The 21626-nt window shown below is 40.4% G+C and overlaps 1 protein-coding gene across 3 annotated transcripts in view; it reads right to left on the bottom strand.

The window, feature by feature from the left end:
• The window catches only part of LOC149460930 (myosin-11), a 186877-nt gene that overhangs the window by 26018 nt on the left and 139233 nt on the right, over positions 1-21626 (bottom strand). For all 3 annotated transcript variants that reach the window (XM_089679082.1, XM_089679084.1, XM_089679085.1), the window contains 2 exons: positions 13369-13540; positions 12055-12267 (listed from right to left, as the gene is read on the bottom strand). In XM_089679082.1, coding sequence (XP_089535208.1) covers positions 12055-12267; positions 13369-13540 — 385 coding nt within the window. The remainder of the gene's footprint in view (positions 1-12054; positions 12268-13368; positions 13541-21626) is intronic.

Here is a 21626-nt window from a genome sequence, read left to right as displayed (position 1 = left end):
ACTGTTGACAGGTTATTTAAAGCAGATTTCTGTATGGTTGTTATACATTAACCACTTCACTCTGCCCTATAGCAGGATTACTGCTATAGGGCAGAGTCTCTGCACAAAATCATGTATATATACGCAATTCGTGCTCCCGATGTGATTGCGGTGATTTGGTGCCCAACCGATCAATCAGATTCAGGCCAGTAATGTTCGGCCTGGATCTGCTTATTGATCCCTGCCCTATCACAGATCTTCATGTACCTGTGTTTACATTTACACAGTTACAGGAATTCATGCAATCTTATCTCCCTGGGCACATTCCATTCCAGAGAGAGAAGAATGCAGATCTATGTGGGTAAAAACAGCACACTTTTTTTACAGTAAAAGCACAGCTAGGTCCCAGTTAACCCCTTCACTGCCCTGTCACCAGTGTCATTAGTACAGTGTACGGATTTTTTTTACTGATCACTGTATTAGTGTCATCGGCAACTTCAGATAGCATTAGCATCAGTTAGCGTCCCTCCCAGATAGCGTCAGATTTCCAGCCACTACATCAGTCATCACATTTAACCCTCTGATTGCCAGGAACATGCTCACATACACAATATACCTCCATTGCTAGTATAGTATCTGAACAGATCAATATCTTTAATCAGATCAGAACTATACCAGCATTCACAAAAGTAGTGTCCCCAAAACCGGAGTGTTAGCAGGATCAGCCCTGACACCAGCACCTGTGATTAGCCCCTACGCTTAACCCCCTCCTTCTCCCCCAGCAAGTGCAGTGTCAGTAGATCACTGTCACTTGATACATTGCACACAAACCCGCAGTGTTAGCAGAATCAGGCCTGATATCTGCTAGTACTTCCAGATACATTTTTTGTAGTGGTTCAAGCAGTCACTGACTGCCAGGTGCCTTTTTTTCAGTGAGTCGCACTAGGTATCAATAATGTAGTGGCCAAAATATCCAACGAAAGGTGAAGAGGTCTACAGGATTCTGAGCATGTCAGATGAGAGTGAAGGGGAAGACTCACTGACAGAATCTGCCTCAGAATAAGAACCTGTACACAGCAGCGGCACCCTAACAGATAGCTCGGACGATGGAGTAGAGGTCCCTGTTAAGGTCAAACATACCTGAGGTTCCCAGGTTGCAGAGGTGGTACAATTGCATGATGATTCTCATATGCAGCAGAGTGCCAGTACTAGTGCCGCTCTACCTTTTGGTGAACTGGTGAGCACCAGCGGCCTAGTACATCCTGGTCTTTCACATACCAGCACTGCAGTATCACTTGGTGATGTGGCGAGTCCTATAAGTGCAGTACACCCTGGTGCGATGGCAAGCACAAGTATTGTCCTGCAACTACCAAGAATTTGCACACAAGCCTGTAGAGCCTCTAGTGTCCTTCCGGATGGACGGTTTCCGAATTTAACATTTTTTTTAGGCCTAACCCTTAACATGGGCATTACTAAAAGAAAAAGAAAAAAACAGAAATTTGCAGATGTCTATACTCCCCAACAAAACAGGGTTGATGAGTCTCTCATTAGTTTTTCTGGCCGCCTTGCATTCAAACAATTTCTCCCCAGCAAGCATGCTAGATATGGGGTCAAAATGTATATGACCTGTGAGAGGATAACAGGCTATACATGCAAGTTTCGGATTTACGAGGGAAAAGATGGTCACTTGGAGCCCCCTGGAAGCCTAGACTACATGGGGAGCAGCGACAAGATAATTTGGGACTTGGTGTCACCCTTTCTCCATATTGGGTACTTATACGTGTACAATTTTTATTCAAGCGTGCCACCATTTAGACATTTGTACAATCTTGGAATTCATGCATGTAGCACTGTGCGACCTAATCACTGAGGCTTTCCCCAATGGCTTGTTAAGACTCATCTTAGAAAGGAGGAAAAAGCCTTCTTGAAAAATGATAAATTGCTCGCAGTGAAGTGGAAGGTCAAGTAGGTTTTTTTAACCTGTCTTCCATTCACACAGACACGACCATCCAAATTTCCACGGCAGCTGGAGTTGTTGAGAAGCCCCTCTGTGTCCACAACTATAACCTTATAATGGAAGGGGGGGGGACTTCAGCGACCAGATGATGAAGCCGTACTTAGTTTTCCAAAAAGCCAGACACTGGTACCAAAAAAAATTCTGTTTATTTATTTCAATTGGCTGTATATAATGCTTTTGTGCTTTACAAAGCAACTGGATGTAGTGGATCCTTCCTAAAATTCCAGGAAGAGATCATCATGGCCCTTTTGTATGCAGAAGGTGCTGTGGCCCAAACCCCCAACCCAGATGCAGTTAGCCGGCTGCATGAGAGGCATTTTACTAATGCCATTCCTGGTACCCCAACCCAGAGGACACCTCAAAAAAAATTTTGTGTCTGTAGCAGACACTTGCTTTTTTTGTCCCTCCTGTCCTGGCCAACCTGGTCTCTGCCTCAAGGACTGCTTCCGTCGCTACCATACATTAGTAGAGTATTAGTACAGGGTACACCATGGCACAGTTCAGGGCATATATTTACACAGGGTCTCAAAAGATGTTAGGTAGTCAGGAAACTGGCTATCGTATTTTGAGAGACCCTAAAGTCTGGAAGTTCAAAAAAGTAAAAAAAATAATAAAAGAGTACAATAAAACATAAAAAATAAAAAAGTTAAAAAAAATAATTAAAACTTAAAAAAACCAAAAATGTATTTCAGGTACTTATATAGCGCAGTCAATTTATGCAATGCTTTTACATATATACTGTACATTCACATCAGTCCCTAGCCCTCAAGGGGCATAAAATCTAAGGTCCCTAACTTACACTCCTACATACACATACTAAGGCCAATTTAAACAGGGTCCAATTAACCTACCCACACAGGCACAGGGAAAACATGCAAACTCCAGGCAGGTGATGTGATGCCCTGGCTGGGATACGAACCAACGACCTTAGTACTGTCAGGCAGAAGTGCTAACCATTTAACCATAGTTGTTTTATTATTGTCAAGTTACTGTTTTACTTTAACGGTTTTACTGTTACTTGCTCTCCGAATATACATAAGTGTGTGCAGCGCTGTTAAATGAGATTTTCATCCGCAGTTAAAAACAAGAGCATATATACCCAAGCATGGGGGCCTGGGGTGGCCAGTGGGTGGATGGCCCTTCTGCTTCGGCATATATTTCTAAATAATGTTTTTGGCAGAGATTTCTTCATCCACATCGATGGATGTGAATAGAGGAATCTGTTAGGTTCTTTTCATGTGTGCCCACCATTAGAAGTGGGTGGATGCAGAGTGGTATATTCTAATGGTGGGCATACCACACACTTTTTCTGGAAGAGATTTCCTCTTTTTTCATTCAATCCACAGGCTGCATAAAAAAAACAAATATAACACTATATATATATATATATATATATATATATATATATATATATATATATACACCCATATATATACCTAACAAGGGCCAGCAACATACTGGTAATCGGCTTTCATGCAAAAGCAAACCTAGTGGCTAATTAGCTGCAGGATTACTTTTACAAGCAGTGGGAGAAGATGACAACCCCCCCCCCCCCCCGCTGCCTTCCATGGCTCTCTTGGGAGAACCTGATTAATCACTCTTAATACCTTGTCATCTGGTCCTCGTCTCTTCTCTACTTTTAACTCTCTACTTTCTCCACCTCCACCCAGTACCTCACTCACTGCTCATGAGATTGCAAATCATTTAAAAAACAAGCTTGCCTCTTTTGACCTTGCTACTACCGAAGAGGTCACTAAGGTTTTCTCAGAAGCCCGTCTCACTACCTGCCCCCTGGATCCTGTCCCCTCACAACTACTACGGTCACCCTCTCCTTCTATGCTCCCTCACTCACATCTTCAATCTTTCCCTCTCTACTGGTGCCTTCTCCCCCCCTCTAAAGGTTGCGCACATCACTCCCATACTTAAAAAGCCCTCCCTGGACCCCACCAACATGAACAACTTAAGACCCATCTCCCTGCTGCTATTTACCTCTAAACTCCTAGAATGCTTAGTCTACAATCGCCTGAGCTCTCACCTCACCGACAACAACCTCCTTGACCCTTTACAGTCTGGCTTTTGCTCTCTACACTCCACTGAAACTGCCCTACTAAAACTCACTAATGATCTACTAACTGGTAAAACCAATGGCCACTACTCTGTACTCTTACTACTTGACCTCCTCTGCGGCTTTTGATACGGTTGACCATCCCCTCCTCCTCAAAAAACTCCACTCTTGGCCTCAGAGACTCTGCTCTCTCCTGGTTCTCCTCCTACCTATCGCAGAGCTCCTTCAGTGTTACCTATAATGCTGCCTCCTCCTCTTCACTCCCTCTTTCTGTAGGGGTCCCTCAAGGTTCTGTCCTTGGACCCCTTCTCTTCTCCATCTACACCTCCTCCCTTGATAAACTCCCACGGCTTTAAGTACCATCTCTATGCTGATGACACTCAAATCTATCTTTCTACCCCTCACCTCACCCCTTCAGTCTCCACTCGCATTACTAACCTACTAAGTGACATATCGGCATGGATGTCACTGCACTTCCTCAAACTCAGTCTTTCCAAAACTGAGCTCTTAGTATTCCCTCCAGCCCGTGCCCCCTCCCCTGACTTCTCCATCAAGATCAATAACACAATCATCAGTCTCTCCCCTCATGCCAGGGTACTAGGTGTAATCCTAGACTCCCATCTGTCCTTTCAGCCCCAAATCCAATCACTGTCCAAATCGTGTAGACTTCACCTCCACAACATCTCCAAGATACGACCGTTCCTAACCTCGGAAACCACTATGCAACTTATTCACTCACTTGTTATATCTCGCCTTGACTATTATAACTCCCTCCTCATTGGCCTACCTTATCGCGGGCTATCCCCTCTTCAGTCTATCATGAATGTTGCTGCCAGACTTATCCACCTTACTAATCGTTCTGTATCTGCCACCCCTCTCTGCCAATCCCTCCACTGGCTTCCCGTTGCCCAACAGATAAAATTCAAAACACAAACAATAATGTATAAAGCCATTTATAACTCTGCCCCAAATTACATCACCGATCTTGTCTCTAAATATCACCCAAACCGTACTCTCCGCTCCTCGCAAGACCTCCTACTCTCTAGCTCCCTTGTCTCCTCCTCCCATGCTCATCTCCAGGACTTCTCTGGAGCCTCCCCCATCCTCTGGAACTCTCTACCCCAATTTATCAGACTATCGCCTACTCTGCTCACTTTTAGGCGATCTCTGAAAGCCTCTCTTCAGCAAAGCCTATCCTGCCCTCAGCTAATACTGGAATCTTCTACTCTTCCAACCAGTCCATCCCCCACAGTTACTACCTTTTGTACCACTAGCCCCTCCCTCCTAGATTGTAAGCTCCAAGGAGCAGGGCCCCTTAAATCCCTCTTGTATTGAACTGTATTGTTACTGTATTGTCTCACGTTATATTGTAAAGCGCTGAGCAAACTGTTTGCCCTATATAAATCCTGAATAATAATAATAATAATGCAGCCGGTGTTTATGCCAGCTGACAATAGAGCTGACTGGAGACCTGAATGGTGGCAATCATCTCTATAATCTAAGAAATCAGAAGCTACGAGCATTTTATCACTTCAGTTTTGCAGGATAAAAACAGCGCCATTTTTAAATTGGGAAAGCGTATGATCACACCAATCTTGGTGAGATCAGATGATGTAAGGGCAGTGGAGATATCTAGAGTCTAATAGACCCCAGATTTCTCAGAAAACAATACCTGTCAATGCCTATTGCAGTCACAGGGGATAATCCCTGTGATAATAATAAAAGTGATTAAAAAAATGAAAGGGACAGTGTAAAAATGTAAAAAATCTAAATAACTAGAAAAAAAAACAAACACCCTTGCCCCCCCCCCCCACGACGGGTCGGTATGTAAACAGCGGTTGCACAATGCATGTGAAGTATCGCCGTGAATGTCAGATCGAGGGCAGTAATTCTAGCACTAAACCTCCTGTGTAAATCCAAAATTTTAGCCTATAAAAGCTTTTAAAGCGTCGCCTATGCATATTAAAAATGTAGTTTGTCACCATTGCACGAGGTGTGTGCAGTTTTGAAGCATGTCATGTTTGGTATCTTTTTAAACATTACAAATTTATTTTGTTTACCACAAGTTTTTGGAATATGACAATATTTATAGGTAATGTTGATCCAGGGAATATCTGATTGCCTCTCAGGTGATCAGGAAGGAATTTTTTTCCCTTGGATTGAAATTGGATCATGCTTTGCTGGGGTTTTTTTTGCCTTCCTCTGGATCAAATGTGAGTGTAGGATTATAACTTTTTTTATGGTTGAACTGGATGGACTTGTCTTTTTTCAGCCAGAATTTACACATAATTGTCACTTACATGGTTTATTGCTTACACATGCCATGGGTATATATGGAATTACTCTCCGAAATACATTCTGCTGCTTCTCCCGAGTATGGGAATACCACATGTGAGATACTTTTGGCAGTCTAGCTACATACAGGACCCCAAAATCCAATAAGCACCTTCAGGCTTTTAAAGGGCTTTATTTCCTAATTAAACTTCTTGACTACCTATAACAGTTTCAGAGGCCCTGAAATGCCAGAATAGTACAAATACAACCCCCTCCCTCCAAATGACCCCCTTTTGGAAAGTAGACACCTCAAGGAATTTGATAAGAAGCATGGTGAGTATTTTGCAGATCGCGTCTGTTGGCACAAGTTTTTGGAAAATTAAGAAAGAAAACAAACATTTTTTCTTTAATTTCTTTCTTGTTCAAAACCTTGTGAGAAAAAAATTGGATCTGCAAAATACTCACATGCCTCTTTTTAAATTCCTTGGGGTGTCTACTTTCTAAAAAGGTGTCATTTGAGGGGGTTTGGTGCTATCCTGGATTTTCAGGGTCTCCAAAACTGTGATAGGTAGTGAGGACGTAAAATGAGGAAATTACGCACCAGACTTTCAAAGGCTCCCAAAAAGTCTCACACATAATATCCCCATACTCAGAAGTAGCAGAATATATTTTAGGGTGTAATTACAAATATACCCATGGCATGTGTGAGAAATATACCATTAAAATGACAACTTTGTGTAAAAAGGTTTGTGTCCAAAAACTTGTGGAAAAAATATTCCATGGACTCAACATGCCTCTCAGCATATAGCTTAGGGTGTATACTTTTCAAAAAGGGGTCATTTGAGGGTGTTTGTACTGCCCTGGTATTTTAGCACCTCAAGAAATATGATAGGCAGTCAGAAAGTAAAAGCTGTGTAAATTCCAGTATCTATACCATAGTTTGTAGACGCTATAACTTTCACACAAACCAATTAATATGCAGTTATTGCTATTTTTTTTTACCAAAGACGTATCAAAATAAATTTTGGCCTAAATGTATGACAAAATTTGAGTTTAATAAATATATATTTTATGACAGAAATGAGAAAATATAATTTTTTTTCCAAAATGTTCTGTCTTTTTTTGTTTATGGGGCAAAAAATAAGAAACCCAGAGGTGATCAAATGCCACTAAAAGAAAGTTAAATTTGTGTGAAAAAAATAGCATAAATTTAATTTATGTACAGTATTGCATGTCAGTTAAACTAGTGGAGCACCGTATAGCAAAAAATGGTGTAAATTCCAACATCTATACCGCATTTGTAGACGCTATAACTTTCACACAAACCATTTAATATACACCTATTGGGGTTTTATTTTTTAACAAAGACATATAGCAAAATACATTTTGGCCTAAATTTATGATGAAATTTGAGTTTATTGGATATTTTTTTTATAATAGAAATGAGAAAATAGGTTTTTTTTTTTCAAAAATTTTTTTATTTATAGTGCAAAAAATAAAAAACCCAGAGGTGATCAAATACCACCAAAATAAAGCTCTATTTGTGTGAAAAAGGACAAATTTCATTTATGTACAGTATTGCATGACTGTACAATTGTCAGACTAGCGCAGCACTGTATAGCAAAATATGGCGGAAATTCCAGTATCTATACCATAGTTTGTAGACACTATAACTTTCACACAAAGCAATTAGTATATACTTATTGGGATTTTTTTCTACCAAAGACTAACTTTGAGATCACTAAATATTTTTTATAACTGAAAGTAAAAAATATCAATAACATTTTCGGGGTTTTTTTCTTTATAGCGCAAACAATAAAAACCTCAGTGGTGATCACATAGCACCAATAGAAAGCTCTATTTGTGTGGAAAAAAGGACATAACCTGTTTGGGTGCAGCATTGCAAGACCGCGCAATTACCAGTTGAAATAGCACAGCACCATAACGAAAAAAAAAATGGCCTGGTCAGGAAGGGGGGGGGGGGTAAATCCTTTGGAGGGCAAGTGGTTATTGAACACAACATTTATTTGCTTCAGGTTGTAAAATGAAAATATCTATCAAGATATGTAATGCAGTGCAAAATGTAGTGAGGTACAGCAATCAGAACAGCAACATTTGACTACCTAATGGTTGTTACTGGTTACTGCGCATTTCTCTTTGCTTTGTGAAATAATGCTTTCATAAGTTAATAAAAAGTTCATAATTTGTTACTTCTGTGTACTGTATCTTGGCATTTCAATAATTTTTAAAAAATCTTTAGCCCAAAACATAGCAAGGTGTTGCTATGAATTTAGCCTCATGGGACTTGTAGTTTGACAACAGCTGGAGGGCCGCTAGTTTGGCACCCCTGCTCTACAGTAATGATTTCTTTAAAATAGCTGTGAAATCATAAACAAGCATTTTGTTCTAACATCTTATCTGACAACTGTTTGTTTACAGGGCTCCCACATGTTACCTTTACTACAATTTTTAAACCCTCAAAATATGTGAAGTAATCTGTAAATCATACATAATCATTTGGATATCAGATTGGGACCATATCTGAGAATCTTAAGCTGAGTATACTTGGGTTTTTTTTTTTTTTTTTTTACTGGTTGAAGTAAAAAGCTGACAAATCCCTGCAACAACACAACGATGTGTCATGCGGCGGATCTCTCCTGCTGTGCTATTTTGACTCCCTGTCAGAATTCATTGATCAGTGCTTGCAGCGATTGGTTTTCCAGCATGCCTATTCAACAGAAGCTGGTCGTTAGACCTGACAGTACACATGTACCAAAAGCTGGCAGGTTCCTGCTGAACAGGCTGATTTTTGGTACGTGTGTACCAGGCGTAACGCACAGTTCCTGAATTCTCTGCCTAACCACTCTGGGCAATGCAGAATTTACATACAAAGTTACATAGTTAGTCAGATTGAAAAAAGACACAAGTTCATCTAGTTCAGTGGTTTGTAACATTTTTTGAGTCACAGACCCCTTTAAGAATCCGGTGAAAGCTATGGTCCCTACCCAGAAACGTTCACATAAACACAGCTTTGCTTGCAGTGAATATACTTTATGTACTTTATTTTATTGAAATTGATTGCCTCATATTTATTTTATTGATATGATTGCCTCATACATATATGACATACACTGTGTTTGATTAAATTAAACGGTCTTAAAAAACTCACTCCTTTTCATGCAAAAATGAATATAAATGTTGTTTCCATCTGACCCTCACGGACTCCCTGAGACAACTTAGGGGTCCATGGACCCCAGGTTAAGAAGCCCTGATCTAGTTCAACCAGTAGATAATAAAATAGAAATCCTCCATATACAGTATCTCACAGAAGTGAGTACACCCCTCACATTGTTGTAAATATTTAATTATATCTTTTCATGTGACAACACTGAAGAAATGACACTTTGTTATACAAGCTGTACACGTACTACTTTACATTGTAGCAATGTAAATTTGCTGTCCCCTCAAGATAACTCAACACACAGCCATTATTGTCTAAACCACTGGCAACAAAAGTGAGTACACCCCTAAGTGAAAATGTCCAAATTGGGCCCCCAGTGTCAATATTTTGTGCGGTCACCATTATTTTCCAGCACTGCCTTAACCCTCTTGGGCATGGTGTTCACCAGAGCTTTACAGGTTGCCACTGGAGTCCTCTGCCACTCCTCCATGATGACATCATGGAGCTGGTGGATGTTAGAGACCTTGCGCTCCTCCACCTTCCGTTTAAGGATGCTTCACAGATGGTCAATAGGGTTTAGGTCTGGAGACATGCTTGGCCAATCCATCACCTTTACCCTCAGCTTCTTTAGCAATGCAGTGGTCGTCTTGCAGGTGTGTTTGGGGTCATTATGTTGAAATACTGCCCTGCAGCCCAGTCTCCGAAGGGAGGGGATCATGTTTCAGTATGTCACAGTACATGTTGGCATTCATGGTTCCCTCAATAAACTGTAGCTCTCCAGTGCCGGCAGCACTCATGCAGCCCCAGACCATGACACTCCCACCACCATGCTGGACTGTAGGCAAGACACACTTGTCTTTGTACTCCTCACCTGGTTGCCGCCACACACACTTGACACCATCTGAACCAAATAAGTTTATCTTGGTCTCATCAGACCACAGGACATGGTTCCAGTAATCCATGTCCTTAGTCTGTTTGTCTTCAGCAAACTCTTTGCGGGCTTTCTTGTGCATCATCTTTAGAAGAGGCTTCCTTCTGGGATGACAGCCATGCAGACCAATTCGCTGCAGTGTACGGTGTATGGTCTGAGCACTGACAGGCTGACCCCCCACCCCTTTAACCTCTGCAGCAATGCTAGCAGCACTCATACGTCTATTTCCCAAAGACAACCTCTGGATTTGATGCTGAACATGTGCACTCAACTTCTTTAATCGACCATGGCGTGGTCTGTTTTGAGTGGAACCTGTCCTGTTAAACCACTGTATGGTCTTAACCACCGTGCTGCAGCTCAATTTCAGGGCCTAGCCTAGAGCTATAAGAAGAGTTATGTAGAGCAACAATTCTTTTTTTCAGATCCTCAGAGAGTTCTTTGTCAGGTGGTGTGATGTTGAACTTCCAGTGACCAGTATGAGAGAGTGAGAGCCATAACACAAAATTTAACACACCTGCTCCCCATTCACACCTGAGACCTTGTAACACTAAGGAGTCACATGACTCCGGGGAGGGAAAATGGCTATTTGGACATTTTCACTTAGGGGTGTACTCACTTTTGTTGCCAGTGGACATTAATGGCTGTGTGTTGAGTTATTTTGAGGGGACAGCAAATGTACACTGTTGTACAAGCTGTACACGCTCTACTTAACATTGTAGCAAAGTGTCATTTCTTCAGTGTTTTCACATGAAAAGATATAATAAAATATTTACAAAAATGTGAGGGGTGGGCTCACTTCTGAGAGATACTGTGTATATATTACTCTATACCCACACATGATACAGAGGAAGGTTTGATCCAATTTGCTCATGCGGGGGGGGGGGGAATTCCTTCCTGATTCCCCAGGAAGCAATTGGATATTCCCTGGATTAACTAGCCCTGGTGTTATTACCTATATACAGTATGTTAGTATCTAGTTACGTATATTTTGTGCATTTATGAATGCATCCAATGGGCTTTTTTTTAAAACAGAGAACATACTAAATATTCACAGATATTAGGAGATTCCCAGATTCCAGCATAGAAGTATGAATAAGCTGAGCATTCAGCTACAGATTATCTGAACAAGGTTCTCTGCCAGAACTAATTGTTGAGGGGAGTCTATTGCAATGTTCACATTTCTTACTGTGAAGAAGCCTTTCTGTATGTGGAGGTTAAATCTCTTTTCCTCTACAAATAAAGAGTGCCTCTTGTACTCTGTAATGACCTGAAAGTGAAAAACCTACACCATGTTCACTATAGAAACTACATTTAGTATAAATACCACCATATGGTATTTATATATGGTGATCATATCCACCCTCAATCGCCCCTTCTTAAGAGTCACCAAATGCAGTTCAGCTAATATTTCCTCATATCATGCTTCTTATCAGTTTGATTGCCCTTCTCTGCACTTTCCCCAGTTCTCTGGACTTGTGAACCAAAGCTCCAATGCATAAGGATCATATTTCTTATAACACTAAGCTGTACATATCATTAAGCCTAATTAGACCTGACTACCTTGTCTGGTCTGATCTGCTTTGCTCTAGGAATTGTGATCCACTCACCTGAGTTCTTGCTGTGTTGCTGTGCTGTCAAGTGTGTCCTCCAGCTCTGTCTTCAAAGCTTCCAGCTCTTCACCCAAATCCCTCTTTTGCTTTTCTGCTTTGTTTCTCGCTGCTCTTTCTGACTCCAAGTCTTCTTGTAGGTCTGAGATGTGTGCCTCCAACTCACGGATTTTCTTCAATGCATTATTTTTCTGGGCAATTTCATCTTCTAGTCTTCATAGTGTATAAAATGGAAGCAAAGTTTTAGCAATGATTAAGAAGAAATCTAAGTATAGATGTACAACAAGACTGTAACACAAGTGCTACCATTCATATCTAGGTATCAGACTTGTTTCTGCAACATATATTATTAGGTTCTAGTTCATACATTTAAGTGTTACTAAACCCACAGCAGTGAAATCTGTCTGTATATGCAGTAAAGCATGCTTGTTATACTCACTGTGGAACCTAAGGGGTTAATCCTCCACATTCTGTAAAAAGGATGTTTGATCCTGTCTTCTTTGATCCTCCCCTTCGTCTAGTGTCTCTTAGATATCTCCTGATAGAACAGAGGCTCGGGGCAAGCTGCACATGCACAGTTTCATGTTTATTGCTAGAGTTATTTTTTTTGTTGGGAGAGTGTATGTGATCAGCACAGGGCCAATCATAACTCTCCAGACAGAGCTCAGGGGTCCTGCATCCTCCCACAGGAGAATGGAAACTTCTCCTACAAGCTGTAACCAATGCTCTGCTGGAAACTGATAGAAGTCACAAGACTTCTCTAACTGTTGATGAGAAAAAGGTATTTAACAGTTTATATTTACTAAAATAATTGCATTTCCATGTTCTGTGTACTGTGAAATAACAGAGTGAATGCAGGGTGTTGGGTTTAGTAACACTTTAAAAGAATTGTCCATTACCAATAAGATCAGGTTATCAAACTTGACCCATATTCTGAACTGATTTTTAAAGTTAAACGTAGAAAACATTAAATCTTAAAGATCTGGATATTTGGTACCAGTGCAGATCACAAGATTTATGAAGGGACAAAAGAAATATAGCATAGCCAAAAGGCAGGCATAGTACAAAGATTTTTCATTCTACCCATATGAATTCTGAGTAGATAATGGTTGGTAAAGTTCTGAAACTATCTAATATAGCTGATAATCTTCATTTGTATGGGTAACAGTCAGTGAATTCTATAACCTTCAAAATTACATCCACAAATGTTTACCTGTGTAATAGATATGTAATAATTATAATGGGTTAGATACAGTATATTTTGTAATATCCTACTCTGTAAATATTCACATTCTTTGTGTCGTTTAATTTTACCTGGCAAGGGCAGCCTGTAACTCCTCTTCTTTTTTGGCCAATTGCTGTTTGAGTTCAGCAATCTGTGCCTGCAGTTCTGCAATTTGTTCATGGAGATCACTTGCTTCACCTTCCAGCTTTCTCTTCGTTTTCTCCAATTCTTGCCTGCTTTTCTCTTCTTTCTTTAGACGAACTAGAAGAGAGAATAGGTGTCACACATGCAGATGAAAAGCTACGGTTATCATATTTTTAAAATGAAATCTCAGGACACTCTTCAGACTACACCCACTTTTAATCATACCCATAAACCATGCCCCCATTTGTAGTCATAACCATAACATCATGCTCTCATTTTTACACACCCTCACACAATTGGTCACAGACTTCCAGAATAAGAGGCAAATGTTCAAGGTATACAGACAGAAAAAAGCGGATTTCAAATTAATGGCACCAAGATATGCATACATAGTTATGAGAGATACTTTGAAGGTGTTGAAAATGTGGTGCCCACTGAATGCTCGGAGGCATGGCCAATAAAGTAGGTGTTGCTTCACAGTGAATGGTTTGTAGTGTGGGAGTAAAATAAGCCCAAGCATTGTTGTTGTTATCACTATAAAATTATAACCTTTTTCTACCTTTTTGTGCACTTGAATCAACACAGTAGAGCACTATTCGTGATCCTTTTTTAATTTGAACAGTTACATTTTCAGGAGAGGCTTTCAAGGTGTTCCCATTTTTCTTGGTCCAGGTACTGCTTGGATTGAGAAGGAAACAGCCAGAAAAATTGTTCTGAAAATGTAACTATGTGTTCAAATAAAAAAAAGTATCACAGATCGTATTCAGCTATGTTGTAGTTTCCATGCCTTGGCATTCACTCTTATTCCCAGTGCAGGTGTCAGTAGTATTAAATGTTTAGAGTCATTAGTATGCAAAACACAGTGTAGAGGTCAAGATTAAGTAGCACAGAGTTTAAAGGGCAGTAGTATGTAGCGCAGAGTGCTGGGGTCAGGAGTAAGTAATGCAGAGTTCAGGGGTTAGTAGTATGTAACACAGCATTCAGAGGTCAGTAGAATGAAATACAGAATTAAGGTGTCAGGTGTAAATTATGATGAGTTCAGATGTATGTAACACAGATTTCAGAGGTCAGTAGTAATGCAAAGCTCAAGGCACAGTAGCAAATAATGCAGAGTTTAGTAATCAGTAGTAAGTAATGCGAGGTCTTTAGTATGTAATACAGTGTCCAAGGGTCAGTGAAAAGGCACAGCTCAATGGTCAGTAGCAATTAATGCAAAGTTCAGAGGTCTGTAGTAAGTAATGCAGAGTTCACAGGCTATTTGTATGTAACGCAAAGTGCACAGGTCATAAGCAAGAAATGCAGAACTTAAAGGCTAGTAGTAAGTATTGTAGTGTTTCTAGGGCAGTAGTAAATAATGAAGAGTTCAGGGGTCAAAAGTAAATAAAGCAGATTTCTCAAGTCAGTAGTAAGTAACAGAGTTCAGAGGTCAGGAGCAATCAAAAGATCTCTATTACATCTTTTTCTCTTATCAGCTCCTGCTGACTGCGGGTTGGCTTTAACGCAGAGCAGCCGCATATATGTGGCCCTATGTAAATACATTACTGCGCTATGAGTGCGCCCCCTGCATGATCCCAGCACAGTAACCAGTGGGTACCAGAATTCTCCCGATGCATACTTGCGATAAGGAGCTTTCCAATCATGTGACCCCTGTGACTGTCAATCACACAGGTCAGATGATTGGAATGCCCACCTCCGCCTACCAGCTTTTAGAAACTCTTAAAGGACTGTGAGGTGGTGGCAGGAAGGGTTTAAGCTCAAAAGATTTTTTTTTGGTACTTGAAGATATATACAACACAATAAAGCTGATCTTCAATTTGCTGAATATTTGTTCATACTTGTAGCCTCACTCTTCTATTACAATAAACCTATACAATATTGGGCCGGTATCTCAGCATGCAACCTGCATACACCAGAGATATCCCTCTGCCAGTCAGTCAGTGGAAGACAGTAAGAGATGTACCCTCTGGATGTTCATGCTGCCATTTTACTCTCTCTTTTCCACATCTGCCACAGTTCTTCTCACACACCGCTGGCCTCTGAGGAATTATCGGGTAGTTATACCCTCTGATAGCCCCCTTGCACCCAATCTTGTGTCAGGGATGTTCCACATCTGGCAACTTATAACCTTGTCAGTTGCTCCTGGAGCCACTACATTGTAAACACTAACAAACACTAACAAGAACTTCTGCTAATTAAGCCCAGCATGGTACACCTCTGTAACAAAGGTGCAAATTGATTGATTTGCTATGTGTTCACTGCCAGGATATTTTGGGGGAACATTTGTTTCCCAGGGCTGGCCTCTTAAAATAGGAAAGAAGGGCAAACTCACTGAAAGCTATAGTAAACACCTCACCTATGGTTACAAATTCTAGCGCAAGTTGCAAACTGATGCTTATTACTTTATCAAATGAGTGTTCTTTAATTTATTATGTGCAATTTTGGAGTATTTGTTTTTTTAATAAAATATAAAAGATTAGGGGCTCATGCACAAAGGGCTTAAAAATGGTACTTCTATAAGTGTTTGGCTTTTTTTTTCTGCCTGCGATCACACCTCTATGTGAGCCTATGTGTCCATGCACACAGGCATTAATAGGCATACAATATTAGAAGTGGAACTACAGGCAGAAAGAAAACATCACCAGTGCGTTCAAGAGAAGCTTTTGAGCAGAAAAAATGCAGAATGTGCATAAATGCTAGATTTGTTTAGGCACGTTTGGGTGTTAATGCATTCTATTGGCTGGAATAAATTATTTTTCCTGTTGATAGAATGCAGAAACATGCATATATGTATGTGCAATATGCAGACTTTACTGCATTTTTTAAGCAGCTTTTCTCCTGCCAAGAGAACAGGCGTTCAGAGGGGCTAAGCAGTTATTCCATGTACATGAGGATGAGGCCTTATAGCCATTGAGGACAAAGCAATAAGTCTAGCAAATGGAAACTGAGTAGGCAAACTGAACTTAAAACTGAGTTCCACTCACCCTGTCAAAAAATAAAAGTAAGCAGCTACAAAAACTGTAGCTGCTGACTTTTAAAAAACAGCCACTTACCTGTCATTTGGTTCCGCTGTGTGTCCCCTGCAGTCCGTTTCACCATCCGTCAAGTGGTCACAGTAAGAGAAAAATCTGCTTAGCAGGTTCACAGGCAGCAATACACTCTTTTTTAGTTGAATAAAGTAGAAAACATCTCTATAACCCCCCAGTCACATGAAGCCCGACTTCACTTACAGTGAAGTCGCATGAGTTCAAAATCGGGTGAGATGCCGATTTCAGGTGCGATTTTCAAAACATCTGATGTCTATGCAAATCACACCAAAAGTAGTACATGTACTACTTTAGAAATCGGTGCAGCTCCAACCAAGTCAGAATTTCACTCTCCCAATCAACACTGATTTTTTTTCTGCTGCTGCTTTTCTGCTAGCATTAATAAATAGATAGGAAAGTTTATCATATTTACTTGTTTTAAACTTTTTTTTTTACATTTCTGCAGTTACTTCCTGGTTTCCATGCCCAGACAACTAATGTAATACATCCCCGAAGTCTTCATGAAGGTAGGAGGAGTTTTCTTAGCTAAGCACACCCTCTTGCCTGCATGCCTAAGCTAAGGGAAAATGGATTCCAGGAAGTACTGTAAATGCTACTGCCCTTATTCAAGATGGCCGCAACCAGAAATGGTAGGGGGTGTTTTTCAAAGTGATTTCTCAGCAAAAATAAAGCATGGAGACATAGATGGATAAGAGAGTTTGCTTTAAATGTTAAAATTGAATTAAATGGTGTATTTGCTTTGCGGTGCTCAGATGCAGTGTAGTTCCGCTTTAAACTTTATTACTGTCTGCACCCTCATTAGCAGTGCCAGGACAGGTTCGTCCAGCACCCAGGGCAAGGATGCAGACCCGTGCCCCCTTCCTAATGCATGCCATAGAATGGGTTACCATCTTGTGCCCATTCTTTGCCCCCCTTGGTCCAACTGTTCAGGGTTGGCATGGAGTGTGCACTGGCTCTGCATGGCCAATCACTTACTTTCTTGTGGCTAGAAGACAATTGCACATGCACGGTGTGTTTTTGTGTCAGCTGTGGGTGGATGGGGTGGAGAGTGGGTAGTTGGGGCATGGCATGACAGCAGTAGATGTCAGAGCGGATGTGAAACTGCAGCCCCTGGTTGCTAGCCACTGATGTGAATCTTTCATTCAGTGAGGGGGTGCCCTCCCTTACCACTGTGCCCTGGGAGGCTGACCCTCCTGCCCACCCCTTGTCTCAGGTCTGGTCATTAAGTAGAATTCTCCTCAATCCCTATCGTGGTTACATAGTTAGTCTGGCTGAAAAAAGACAAAAGTCCATCCAGTTCAACCAAAATAAAAAAGGAAGGCAAAAAAACCCAGCAAAGCATGATGCAATTTGCTCCTGCAGGGGAAAAAATTCCTTCCTGATCCCCCGAGAGGCAATTGGATATTCCCAGGATCAACTTTACCTATGAATGTTAGTATCCAATTATATTATGTATATCTAAGAAAGAAAGCAACCTTTCTTTTTTTTTTTTAAAGCAATCCGCAGAGCTGGCCACAACCAACTCTTGGGGGAGTCTATTCCACATATTCACAGCTCTTACTGTGAATAAACCTTTTCGTATTTGGAGATTAAGTCTCTTTCCTCCAGACATAAAGAGTGCCCCCTTGTTCTCTGTGATGACCTAAGGGTGAATAGCTCTACACCGACTTCACTATATGAACCACTGATGTATTTATACATGTTGATTATATCCCCCCTTAATCTCCTCTTCTCAATAGAGAATAAATTCAGTTCCTCTAATCTTTCCCCATAGCTCAGCTCTTCCATGCCTCTTATCAGTTTGGTTGCCCTTCTCTGTACTTTCTCCAGTTCCCCAATGTTCTTTTTGTGAATTGGTGCCTAAAACTGAACTGCATATTCCAGATGAGGTGTTACAAATGATATATACAGGGGTAAAATGATCTCACTCTCTAGAGTCTATACCTCTTAATACAAGAGATGATTTTGCTTGCTTTAGAAACTGCAGCTTGGCATTGCTTGCCATTATTAAGCTTATGATCTACCAGAACTCCCAGATCCTTCACCACCATTGATTCCCCTAGTTGTACTCCCCCTAGTATGTATGATGCATGCATATTCTTAGCCCCCAAGTGCAAAACCTTACATTTATCAACTTTAAATTTCATTTGCCACATAGTTGCCCAATTAAACCATGCATTGAGGTCAGCTAGTAAGTTGTAGACATCCTGTAAGGAAGTTATTCCACTGCACAGCTTGGTGTCATCTGCAAAGACTGAAACAGTATTTTTAATCTGACACCCTATATCGTTTATAAATATATTAAAAATTAAGGGTCATAACACTGAACATTGAGGTACACCACTAACAACCCTAGACCATTCAGAGTATGAATCATTAACCACTACTCTTTGAATATGATCTTTAGCCAGTTTTCTATCCAGTTACATACGGATTTTTCCAAGCCTGTAGACTTTACCTTACACATTAGCCGTGTGTGGGGGAACTGTGTCAAACGCTTTTGCAAAATCCAAATATACCACGTCCACCGCCACCCCTCTGTCCAAGGTTTTGCTCACCTCCTCATAAAAAGTTATCAGATTTGTTTGACAACTTCTGTCTTTCATGAATCCATGCTGTCTGTTGCTTAAAATTTTTTTTCCAGCAAGAACTCATCTATGTGATATTTTATTAAACTCTCCAGTATCTTCCCAGCTATAGAAGTTAAACTAACAGGTCTATAATTACTTGATGATGATTTTGATCCCTTTTTTAAATTTAGTCACCATGGCACATATGACCTTACACCAATCCAGTGGTACTATGCCAGTCATGAAAGAGTCCCTACAAATTAGAAACAATGGCTTTAAAATGACAGAGCTGAATTCTTTAGGGACCCATGGGTGTATGCCATCCGGTCCAGGTGCTTTATTCGCCTTTATTTTGTCTAAATATTTCTGGATCATATCAGTTGTGAGCCAATGTGGATCATCTGGGGCTGTGTCAATACCATTGTGGACAAGAGCTCCCCCATGCCCCTTTGTATACACAGAGCTGAAGGTGGTATTTAATAAATTTGCCTTCTCTTTGTCCCCAGTCACCCAACTCTAAATTGTTTTGTAAAGGGCCTACATGCTCGGACTTGACCTTTTTACTATTAATATATTTGAAGAATGTTTGGTGGTTTGTTCTGCTATTTTTTGCAATCTGTTTCTTTTAAATTTTTGCAGCTTTGATTTCCTTTTTACATATTCTGTTATTTTCTTTATAATGTTTAAATGGTGATAGCGTTCCTTCATTTTTATATTTAACAAAACCTCTTTTCTTATTATTTATAGCTTTTTTAACTTTGGCCATAAGCCACATAGGTTTGATTTTTAGCCTTTAAAATTTGTTGCCCATGGGAATATATTGTGCAGTGTGTTCACATACAGTTTTTTTGTGTTGTGTGCATCGATGACAATATTCCCTCCCAGTCTAAGTCTTGGAGAGCAGCTCTCAGCCTTGGAAAATTAGCTCTTTTAACCACTTCCCGACCACCTTATAGCAGATATACTGCTAAAGGGCGGCACAGGTGCGCAAAATCACATATATATTGCCTCTCATGTTAACCCCTTCCTGCCCAGTGTCATTAGTATAGTGTCAGTGCTTTTTTTAGCACTAATCACTGTATTGGTGTTATTGGAGATGTCAGTGACACCAAGTTAGTTCCGCCCAGTGTCAGAATGCCCACCACAGTCCTGCTATAAGTCCCTGATCGCCGCTATTACTAGTAAAGATAAAAAATTTAAATTCCATTATCCATACCGTAAACATTATCTATATCTTATAAACACTATAACTTTCATGTAAACCAATTAATTTACACATATTGGGATTTTGTTTAGCAAAGATATGTAGCAGAATACATTTTGGCCTAAATTTATGACTAAATTTGATTTTTTTAAATTTTTATACTGGATATGTTTTATAGCAAAATCTCAAAAATATTCTGTTTTTCTCAAAATTGTCGGTCTTTTTTTATGTAGCGCAAAAAATGAAAAACACCCAGTCAATCAATTACCACCCAGAGAAAGCTCAATTTGTGGGAAAAAAAGGACGTAAATTTCATTTTTCATTTGGGTGTAGGCTTACATGACTGCTCAATTGTCAGATAAAGTAACCAAAAAATGGCCTGGTCAGGAAGAGGGGTAAATTCTCAGGAGGACAAGTGGTTAAAGTTGAGAGTTTTTATTTTCCCATTTGTGCTTGTTGTTTACAGCTAACAATAAATAAATCATGTTATGGTCACTGCTACCCAGATGTTTTTATATGAACATTAGTAATAAGCTCTGCATGGTTTGAGATTACCAGGTCCAGCAGAGCATCATTCCTAGTTAGGACCTCTATGAACTGCACCATAAAATTATCCTGTAGGTGGTTTATACATTTTTGCCCTGTTCTTGCAGTACAATTACTCCAGTCAATTTCCGGGTAGTTAAAATCCCCCATTATTATTACTGTCCCAGTCCATGCAGCCCTTTCGATCTGTGCAATGAGCTGAATCTCCACCTCTTCATTAACACTGGGTGGCTTATAACAAACTCCAAGGATAACCTTTGTAGTACGCACCCCCATGTGCAGTTCCACCCATAATGCTTCAGCCTCATCACACTCTCCATCAACTAGGTCCTCTTTCACACTCACTCTGATATCACTTCTCACATAGAGACAGACTCCACCACCTTTCCTTTTTACCCTGTCTCCCCAAAAGAGAACATAGCCAGGATTATTAATGGCCCAGTCATGTGAAGAATGAAGCCAAGATTCAGCAATACCAATTAAATCATAGTTCTCTTCATACACCAAAGCCTCCAACTTGCCTATTTCGCTTGGCAGACTTCTGACATCGGTGAACAAACACTTTACTTCATTTACACCTTTTGCACACATATTTTGCATATTTTTTATTTTTGTCCAAATGGCTGTTTGTAATATGGGCACCTTCTTATCACCTGCCATAGCCCCCCCCCCCCCCATCTTTCCCCATTCCACCCACCAATAAGGTCCTAGATTAAATATTCCTCCAGCTGTCCCATAAACCTCTCAACCAGCACAGCAGACCCCCTTCCATTTATCTGCAAACCATCTCTAGCATATAGGTTGCAACCCGATGAAAAGTCAGCCCAGTGCTCTATAAA

Source organism: Staurois parvus, unplaced genomic scaffold (genome assembly GCF_062004578.1).
Source record: "Staurois parvus isolate SC_StPar_1 unplaced genomic scaffold, SC_StPar_1.0 ptg000217l, whole genome shotgun sequence".
Lineage (NCBI taxonomy): Eukaryota > Metazoa > Chordata > Amphibia > Anura > Ranidae > Staurois > Staurois parvus.
This window is presented reverse-complemented; position numbering and strand designations above follow the sequence as displayed.